The sequence below is a fragment of the Felis catus genome, chromosome A3, assembly GCF_018350175.1.
Source record: "Felis catus isolate Fca126 chromosome A3, F.catus_Fca126_mat1.0, whole genome shotgun sequence".
In the NCBI taxonomy this organism is placed as follows: Eukaryota; Metazoa; Chordata; class Mammalia; order Carnivora; family Felidae; genus Felis; species Felis catus.
In genome coordinates this window covers 55549679-55560279 of record NC_058370.1, presented here as the reverse complement: position 1 = coordinate 55560279, position 10601 = coordinate 55549679, and the positions used below count along the sequence as shown (strand labels likewise).

The 10601-nt window shown below is 52.5% G+C and overlaps 1 protein-coding gene across 1 annotated transcript; it reads left to right on the top strand.

Moving 5' to 3' along the window:
* The first annotated feature begins 4560 nt into the window (after window positions 1–4560).
* POU3F3 (POU class 3 homeobox 3) lies at window positions 4561–7713 on the top strand. Its single transcript, XM_023251549.2, has one exon. The coding sequence runs from the start codon at window positions 4632–4634 to the stop codon at window positions 6129–6131; it is 1500 nt and encodes a 499-aa protein (XP_023107317.2). The 5' UTR covers window positions 4561–4631; the 3' UTR covers window positions 6132–7713.
* The last annotated feature ends 2888 nt before the right edge of the window (window positions 7714–10601 follow it).

Below are 10601 nucleotides of genomic sequence, written 5' to 3'. Positions count from 1 at the left end.
CTACAGAAAGGGGGTACCTTCCCCTCTAGTCCTGATTCTCTAGGAAAAACAAAACAAGAAATATGTATAATACTGAGTGCTTTATAATCGCATTTCTAGGGGTTTTCCCCCCTCACAATCAACAATTAAAATTAATAGGACTCTCCTCCCCCACCCCCCAAAAAGTGAAATGCCTCACTGTGGGGAGCTTTGGAATGAGTCCATCTTTTTATGTAATATTTTAGCAGGGTTGGGTTTTTTTTTTTTTACTCTCCCCGAAGACACTTTTCCTTCCTTCCTTCAAAACAGTTGCTCTGTGAACCCTCTCTTGTCCCAAGCAATGAAAATAAGCTCCCAAACCTATAAGAGCATAAATAAACCGGAAAAGAGGGGGAGAAAAAGAGAAAGCCGGTAAAGAAAATGAAAAACACTTACCCAGCAAACTTCCAGGGTTAGATTTTAAAATAAAAGAAGATGTTTTATTATTTTTTTAAAGGTGCCTGTGGGGGGAAAGGCATATTCTCAACTCCCCAGAACCGATGCATCCTTAGTCTTCCCTTTACACTGACTCCTCTAAACCCAGCTCTCCACCAGTCTATTATTTTCACCAAAATATATGAAAATGTATGCAAATGAAAATCAGCACTAACTGTTCTCCCCTTGTTATATACTTTGGATTTTTTTTCCAGACAAAACAATCACACTCGGCAAAGGGAGGGGGCGGACGGGGTGGGGCCGGGTGGGGGGAAGCTGGGGAGCGACTCGAGAACTAAGTACGCGGAAAGGGGGGGGGGGACGAAGGGGACAGACCTCGGAACAGAAGTGTATTTCTGTTATCGAGGAGCACAACGTTTTGGGGGGCTTCCCATACGCACACACACCCTCCTTGAAAAGAAAGAAAGTGGATCTGTTTGCAGAGGCGCTATCACGTTTCATGAGGCCACCTGAGACTGCTTTTGAAAGCGTGTACTGTGAAATTCATAGCAGTAATTTAGACAAAATCCTCACTGTATATTAATGAAAGGCGGCCCCATGGCTCTGTTCCTATCCTCCCCATTCAGTGTAAACAAAACCACGAGACTCTCTCGGTTTTTGAGCCGGATCCAAGCAAAATCGGCAGGAAAGGAAAACACGGGGTGCTGGCACCGACTATTCAGACGTCTGCACCTGGAGATCTCAGATTTATTCAATGAAATCTGTGTTCCATCTTTTATATATACATATACACATACATAAATATAAAAAGGAACCTTAGGGGGACGTAGAGGGGGGAAAAATCCGTTCTGTTTGGGGCTTGGTTACCGATGCCTGTCAGATCTATACCTTAGCAATCATGGCTTTGCTAAAACCTACCTACGACGGTATCTCTCACCCGGCAAGCAGGAGCTGGACGAGATCCTACATAAATCCTACGCGTCTACTGTTAATCTTGAGATCACGCAAAGGCTGCGTAGCTGCGGCTGGGCTGGAGAGCTCTGGCTTTAACTGAGTTCACCTAAGTGCGTTCAGCCGGAGGAATTATTCATCGGGAGAGGGCAGCCCCGCTCACGTTTTAGTCGGAGCACACCGGTGGCTCCGCATCTACCTCCAGGGCCGCCGCTCGGCGGCGGGCGCCGCTGGAACTCGGGACTGCCGGCTGCAGGAGCAGGCTGGGGGCCGCGAGCGCAGGGAAGGCGCACCCACAGCTAGGGGTGCGGGGTGCACGCCCACGCACACTCATTAGGAACGATGTATTTATTGAATGTCCGAGTTGGGTTAGTTCATTGGAAATCCCCGAGGAGGGTTCAATTTGCCCTTGTTTTCGTTGCCACTTTCTCTTTTTTCTTGGTTCGCTGAGGTTCCTCTGTGCAGCGTTTCCGCTTGGCCGCGTCCCCCCACCCCCGCTTCTCCCGCCTACCCTGCGCGCGCCCCCTCCCGTCCCCCTTAACTCTTTCAGCCGGGCTGGGGCTGAGAAAGCGTTCGTCGCCGCCAACCCATCCACTACGCAAGCCCATCTGAGACAGAAGAGAAAGAAAAAGCACCAATGTGTCTAAGAATAGCGAGCAAGCAGAACACCACTAATAACCAGAGTGGAAAAAAAAATACATATATATGCACACACACGCACAATGTAAGCGGTGGAGGGCGCGGCTAGTGGATCCTGGTTCTTTAGGCCGGCTCCTGCTGCAGTGGGAATTCCAAGAGCCTTTGGGGTGGAATACACTTACGCTGGATCTATAGGGAAAGGTCGACTGATTGCTTTTCAAATACATCGCTGGGCTCTGCTGACCGGCACCCTCCAAACACACAAGGACACGCACGCTACTTGCTAGAATCCCAGAGGAGGGGGGGGGGAGGGAAGAAGGGAGGGAGAGCAGAGAGGCAGAGAGGGGGTGGGGGAGCGAGCGAGCAGCGGCAGCGAGCGGTCCGTCTCGCACGCGCGGGCACCGCGCTGGTCCTGGGCTGCAGGTTTCCCAGATGATGGCATCCGAGAACTTAAACAAAGGGGGACGCCGCCGGCGCAAAGCGGCTGCGGAAAGTTGCGGTGGCGGATTTCCAAGGAGCGTGGCCACGACCCGAGCCCTTGGCGATGCGAGCTCTCCCTTTCCACCCCCGCCGAGACAGAAATGGGGGCCTGCTGGTGAAAGAAAAAGGAAACTTTGAAACCACTGGGGATACAGCTGCCTATAGGTATTAGCGTGAATGGTGCATTCTTGCCGCGCGCTTTACAAATCTCTGGCATGGGGGTGGGGAGCGGGGAGGGCGGCAACACAACGCAGTACTAGGTGAAGTGGGTAGGTTGGTATTTTTCATGATTTTTCCCCCTCTTCATATTCCTTCTAACTCCCCCCCTCCCCCCTTTCTCCATGCCTCCCTCCCTTTTCTCTCCCCTTTCATCCCCCTTCCCAGACCGGTTGCGAACCCACAGCGCCGCGGAGGGAACGCCTGCGCCTCGGCCGGACACTAAGAGTTAAGATGTGGCGGAGGGGGTGGCGGGGGAGGGGCGGAGAGGAGAAAGTGGCGAGGGGGAGGGAGGCGGGGGGGGCGGGGGGACGACAGATTTCCAGCTTCTACGACGCTCTGCCTAAATTAAAAAGCAACCAATCGGAACGGCCGGAAGGGGGGCCGCGCGTCCTGAGCCAGTCATTCCGGGCCTGCCAATCACCCAGCGGGTAGCCAATCAGCGGGGGCCCTGGTGCTCGACTTCCTTGTATTTGGGAAAGTGTGGTGGTGGGTGCGCGCTCGCGGCGGAGGGTAAACATTCGACAGTCCCTGCTCTGAGAGGGAGGGACAGAGAGCGAACTGTCAGATCCCTGCGAGAGCGGGCGGGCGAGCGAGGGAGAGGGAGTGAGAGAGAGAGAGAGGGAGGGAGGGAGAGAGAAAGTGAGAGAGGGAGAGAGCGCGAACGAGGGCGCAGAGCGAGCTCCCGCTGCAACTCCGCTCCGGCTCGGCCAGCGCCAGCGCCGTCGGTGCACTCTACGAGCCGTGCAACGTGCCCACTGGAGTTGGTTGTGTATCAAGGATCCCCTATATGCACACACACACCTCCACCTCCACCAATGCACTCTTCTTCCTCCTCCTCCTCCAGACAACTGCTGGGAAAAAAATAAAACACCAACCCCAACCGTCAGCAACAAGGTAACAGAGCCATTCGACCTCATTTTTCTCCTGTTCAATTTTTTCCTTGTTATATTTGTTTCCTAATTTCTGCCCAAAAGGAAAGATGTCGCATCAGACTGTGACTGTTGCGAGGAGAATGAAAAAGGACTCTTGTTTCAGAGGCAACCAAGAGCTCCGGCAATAGCAACTTCAGAGAAATGCACCATCGCAAGAAGTTTTCCTAGGACAGAACAAAACTTGAAACGAAAGGACCAGAGGAGGAGAGCAGGGACCAGCCTCTCCTCTCCGCACACGCGAGCAGCCAGCATCACCACGCCTTCAAGGACGGAAAAAAAGTTTTACTACTCTAAGGGAAAACGAGTGAAATGTGTTCCTGAGGAGGAGAGAAGAGAGCGGGCAAGGGAAGCAGCGGTCCGGTTGCTGGTCACCCACAATTTGGTTAAGGAAGAAAGGAACGGCTGCTTTCTTTGTTGTCTCCCGTGAAATCTTCACTTAGCAGGTGGACTGAGCCCCGCGCCCGGGCAGAGTCCGCGCTCGGCGGAGGACGGCAAGAGGAGCGGGAGCCGGCGCGCCCCGCCAAAGAGCCCGGAGCGCAGGCCCGCGCCCTGCCCGGTGAGCCCCGCTGGAGCGAGCGGAACGCGCCGGGGCTGGGGGGCGGCCACGACCCCCCCTGAAGGGGGCGGCCACGGAGCGCGCCCCGAGAAGCGAGCCCCCCTCCCTAGAGCGCTGCTCCTGCTGCTCCTGCTGCTGCTGCTGCTGCTGCTGCTGACCAAGGCCGGCCGGCGACCCCCGCGCCCTGCCGAGCGGCCTTGCAGCTGCAGCCGGGGGCCGCGGCGGCGGCGGCGGCGGCGGCGGCGGGGGCGGAGGCGGCGGAGGAGGAGGCGGCGGCGAAGGCGGCGGGGCCGGCCGGGGCCCGGGGCGGGGGCGGGGGAGGAGGGGGGGGAGGAGGCGGGAGGCGGGGGGGCGCGGCGGCGGCGGCGGCGGCGGCCGCGGCTGCTGCTGCTGCGGCGGCGGCGGTGGTGGCGGCGGTGGGGTGGCGGGAGCGGAGCGGCATGGCCACGGCGGCTTCTAACCCCTACCTGCCGGGGAACAGCCTGCTGGCGGCCGGCTCCATTGTACACTCGGACGCGGCGGGAGCCGGCGGCGGCGGGGGCGGCGGCGGCGGGGGCGGCGGCGGCGGCGCGGGCGGCGGCGGGGGCGGCATGCAGCCCGGCAGCGCCGCCGTGACCTCAGGCGCCTACCGAGGGGACCCGTCCTCCGTCAAGATGGTCCAGAGCGACTTCATGCAGGGGGCCATGGCCGCCAGCAACGGCGGCCATATGCTAAGCCACGCGCATCAGTGGGTCACGGCCCTACCCCACGCCGCCGCCGCCGCCGCCGCCGCTGCCGCCGCCGCCGTGGAGGCCAGCTCGCCGTGGTCCGGCAGCGCCGTGGGCATGGCCGGCAGCCCCCAGCAACCGCCGCAGCCGCCGCCGCCGCCGCCGCCGCAGGGCCCCGACGTGAAGGGCGGCTCCGGTCGCGACGACCTGCACGCGGGCACCGCGCTGCACCACCGCGGGCCGCCGCACCTCGGGCCCCCGCCGCCGCCCCCGCACCAGGGCCACCCGGGGGGCTGGGGGGCCGCCGCCGCCGCAGCCGCCGCCGCCGCCGCCGCCGCAGCCGCCGCACACCTCCCGTCCATGGCCGGGGGCCAGCAGCCGCCGCCGCAGAGTCTGCTCTACTCGCAGCCCGGGGGCTTCACGGTGAACGGCATGCTGAGCGCGCCCCCGGGCCCGGGCGGCGGCGGCGGCGGCGCGGGCGGCGGCGCCCAGAGCCTGGTGCACCCGGGGCTGGTGCGCGGGGACACGCCCGAGCTGGCCGAGCACCACCACCACCACCACCACCACGGGCACCCGCACCCGCCGCACCCGCACCACGCGCAGGGGCCTCCGCACCACGGCGGCGGCGGCGCGGGGCCCGGGCTCAACAGTCACGACCCGCACTCGGACGAGGACACACCGACGTCGGACGACCTGGAGCAGTTCGCCAAGCAGTTCAAGCAGCGGCGCATTAAACTCGGCTTCACGCAGGCCGACGTGGGGCTGGCTCTGGGCACGCTGTACGGCAACGTGTTCTCGCAAACCACCATCTGCCGCTTCGAGGCCCTGCAGCTGAGCTTCAAGAACATGTGCAAGCTCAAGCCGCTGCTGAACAAGTGGCTGGAGGAGGCGGACTCGAGCACCGGCAGCCCCACGAGCATCGACAAGATCGCGGCGCAGGGCCGCAAGCGCAAGAAGCGGACCTCCATAGAGGTGAGCGTCAAGGGCGCGCTCGAGAGCCACTTCCTCAAGTGCCCCAAGCCCTCCGCGCAGGAGATCACCAACCTGGCCGACAGCCTGCAGCTGGAGAAGGAGGTGGTGCGGGTCTGGTTCTGCAACCGGCGCCAGAAGGAGAAGCGCATGACGCCGCCCGGGATCCAACAGCAGACGCCCGACGACGTCTACTCGCAGGTGGGCACCGTGAGCGCCGACACGCCGCCGCCGCACCACGGACTGCAGACGAGCGTGCAGTGAAGGCAAGGGGCGCAGCGCGAAGAGGGCCGCCGCCGCCGCCGCCGCCGCCTCCGCAGCCGCTGTCAGCACCGCCGCCAACCCCCGCCGCCGCCGCCGCCGCCGCCGCCGCCGCCGCCGCGCCGACCCGCACCGGGGCCGCACCGGGCCCAGGCCAGTCCGCCGCCCTCCCCTCCGCCCAAAGACAAACATGCCCGCCCTTGGAGGAAAGAGAGAGAGAGAGAGAGAGAGAGAGAGAGAGAGAGAGACGGACCAAGAAGACATTTCTGAAGTCCAAGGAAGGAGGGGCAAAACACAAAACAAAAGCGTAACAAATACCCAGACTGTTTTATATACGTATATATAACAAACAAAACCGGAAGAGAAAAAGGAGGCGATCATGAGATCTCGTTTATACTGTGGTGGTGTTTCCTTTTTGTTTTTCTGTTTTCTTTTTAAAGAAGGGTGAAGATGCCTAGCGCACCAAAACTGCACTCGTGAGGTTTTCCCCACCCTAGGAAGTCCTACATGGCAACAGTGGACAGCACCTAGCACCTGCCTCGTCCTCGCCTCTTAAAAAAAAAAAAAAAAAAAAAAGCAGCTCCCCCCCCCCCCCGCCCCCGCTCTCCTTTTCACTCCCCCCATCCAAAGGGCTGACTAAAGTGATCTACCGAAACTTTCTTTCCTGGGAGCGACGTGCAAGAAAGCAGAGGCACCCTGTTTTAGTTGGCCATGTTAAAGTCATTTGGGGACAAATGGACTATGAAATAGGAAGGAGAAAACAAAGAACAGTCTTCAGGAAAAAAAAAAAAAAGAAAGCAAGCAAGAAAGAAAATATTCACAGCTTTTGAAATTAACAGACTGAATAGCAAAGCCAAAAGAAAAAGTCTTCTCAAAGTAACCTTGGAAATAAAGCATCACGAAAGAGCAGAGGGATGGGCGAGGGAGAAGGGGACGGCTACCCAGGAGTGGGGGAGGCCAGGCTGAGTCGGGCAGGGCGGGTGGACTGGGCTAGGAGCAAGGCCCCGCCACCAGCCCCGGCTTTAACGGCGGGCACTCGGGTGGATGAGGCCTAAAGATTCCACCGCGAATATTTTTTTTATTAATATTTTTATTTTTTATTTCTGGACTGACTCAGATAAAGAGATTTAGAAGGACTGAGCACCAGCCGCTGCACTCCTCTGGACTTCTCTCCTCAATCCGTTGCCAACTTTGATTGAATGGGTGCTGTGGATGTGATTATATAATACTGCCATTTCCAAGCAGTGTTTTTGGTAGGTTTTAATAAACAGACTTTTCAAAAGACGGCAATATAGAATTGTTAGATCCGTTGTTGATCTAAAAATATTTGCTTTATATTTTCATTAAATGACTTCTTTTAATATTTTATTCAGAATACTTATGAACTGCTGCAAAACGGTAATTTATTTTTCCCCAGATCTTGTATTACGTGTTTTTTTCAGACGAGCACAAATCAAAATGAAATGAAAATATGGACAGTTGCTAGGTAGTAAGGGTATCTTTTGATGTGATCATTTGATTGTAATTTAATTTGAGTAGTGATTCCGTAAGAGCTGATCGAGAAAATAAATTTGTTAGAATGAAATAGTCTGTGTCTGATGCATACACACTATGTGGGAAGAAAAGAGTGCTTTAGGAAATATTTTTTTACTAATGCCAATCCTTAAGTGGTAGCACTGAGGAAGTACAGCCTGCTCCACGAAATACGGAGTAAAGGACAGACGTGACAGAAACTGCTAGTACTTTAACATAGTTGTCACTCCTCGTTAATCCATAAATTTCACAACATTTTTCTCTCCCTTGGTTTTAGTGGGTGTTTTTAGTGTTTTTAGGTGAGATTGTCTAAATACTAGTTCTTTTCTCGGAGATACCTGTGTCCTTTATCATCTTGACCAGAAGATTGGACTACATCACCAGTAAAAATGTGCCAACTGGTTATTAATGGCTAACACATAGCTCCCCCCCACCCAAGTTCACCCTCTCTTTTCCCTCCCTTCCCCCCACCATATTGCTAGGTCTCTTTCCTCTTTTTCTGAAGGCTAATAGTTGTAAAGAATAGCTTACAAGTCTATAAGATATTTTTATATTAATCACTTCCCATTAATAACTATATGAAGTTCAGTTTAAATTATTAAGCTGTTTTGGGTTTTCTGTTTCTGTTTTAGTTGTTTTCCTTGTACTGAAAGAATGTAGTTCTAAAATCCTGATTAGGGTCCACACTGCATTACCCCCAGTGTGATTACCAGCTCAGACTTTCTATGTCCCTGTCTTTCCCCAGTATGATTCCATATCTACTTTACTGGTGCTGGGGGGGCTGAGCTTTTTTTGATCACTCCTCAGATACACCATGCAGAGCGGTCACATTTATCAAGTCAATGTATCAATATTTACCATGTGGGAAAATGAAAGTGTAATGCCTCAGGTTGTGAGTCCTACCGATGCAAAAGGCTCTGCTCAGTTGAGTCCCTTCGTCTTGTACTTAAAAAAAGTATTTGGGAGTGACACAGCAATGATTTTATGGATTAATTTCCTCCTAATCTCATTTAGCTGTCACTCACTCTTTGCCTTCTCTCATCTTCCTCTCTCTTCCTCTGATATCGATGCAGGGGTTAAAAAACCCGGAAAACTGTGAGAGCAACAGGAACAGTTATTTCTTCCAGACAGACCCTGTGTCATTTTCATAAATCAAGCCCAGCCAGATGGCCGTGTATTGGGTTGCATTATTTTAAGCACCAAATCGTACTAAAAATCACAATCATTTTGATTTGTGAAATCTGAAAAAGGCCACATTTATTAAACAGAGAGAAGGAAAAAAATGAAAACAAGAAACCACAATTTACTTTCCTTTGCCTTCCTGTCTCCTCCTTCTCTGGCTATTGTAATCTCTCTGCCCAGCAAACTTGCAACCTGGAGGGGGGGTCGGGGGTGGGGACAAACTTTATCATTTTCTGAGGGTCTGCAGGGGCAAGCAAAACAGGCCTCGTGAGAAAGCTGAGGATTGGGTGTGGTTGTTTTTATATGGTGAATACTACTGGCACGTGAGATGAAATCCCGTTTTTCCTACAGGAATGGTAGTGGTTGATTAGACAGAGAATAGGTCTATTTGAAATTTTAGGAGGTATTTGCTTACTTGATTTGGCTGACAACAAAAGAACTAACATGAGATTTCACACTGTTTTCTATTAAAAAGCAACCTTTTTTGCTGATTACTTTGGAAGGAGCCCCAGATTTAAGGGTAGCAGAGTAACTTTTCGTTGGCGAAGAAGAGAAAGCAAGCCCATTTTTTTATTTCATCATTTTGCATTTTTTACAGTGAGCTCATGCTTGCACTCCATATTTTAAAAAAAAAATCAACCCTTTGAATGTATTTACAAAATGAAATTCATGTTTGAAAAACAAAAGAGGGCAGCTATAACTGAGAGGTTTTGTGCTAAGGCTTATATTGTTACACATGTAAATAATGAAAATATTGTTATATATCACCAGATCTTTTTAATGAATTTGGTCATTGTGTTCCTTTGCAGCGCAAGTGTCTTGTGCTTCGTAAAGTGCCCATTTGTTTCCTCCATTTCAATCCACCCCTCCTCCCCTTCCAACCCAAAGGAAAGTGACAAAGTTCTGTTCCATCAATCTGGCTAATCCTGAGCTAGGCCCATTTATAGTTCACAGTGTCCTGTGGCTCCTGATCACTTGTCCAAGCCCCTGTCACCTCAACCACCCAACCATCTTCCCTTGCAAGTCTGGGCGATAAATCATTCAAGGTGTATTTAAAATAGTCACTTTACTGTTGTTGCTCTGCCTTTTTTTTTTTTTTTAAAGTACTTAGCCAAGGACTACTTCTTTGTTCCAAAATAGAACTGTTCATTATTGATCTTAGAGTTTCCCTCTGCTTCCCTGTAGCCTCCAGTGTTCGCTTATTACCATGCTCATAATCTGTTTTGTATGAATGGTTTTCAACATTCAGAGAATAATTGGTTCTAATATTAAATGCAGTATATACTATTGATAGTTTTATCGATAAGTGTAATATTTTAAATAATTTTAACAATTAAATTTGTTTTTTAAATTATATATTTGTAAAGTATTTATCCTGTTGGAAGCAACAATATATTGTTGTATTTATTCGTTTATTTTTGTAATAAATGATCAACCTCTTCAAGCTAAAGCAAAAATGACACTTTTATATATTTATACAAAATGCTTTTTAGGATATGGGCATATTTGCACCAATTTGTATGTAAATAGAGCAAGAGCCATCAATAACTTGTAGCTTTCAGAACTAAATTGAAGGAAGAAACATTCTCTCCACATGGAGTTTAGTTTGCCCAAGTTCCAGGGTAATTAATCAAACTCTAAAATGGATGCAACAAGTATTGGCACTGGATGCAGACTTGAAATTAATTATTTAGGTGGTGGACCTGGTTTTTTTCAAGGCAGAAGGATAGAATCGAAAGAATTCTCTTCTTTCATGAA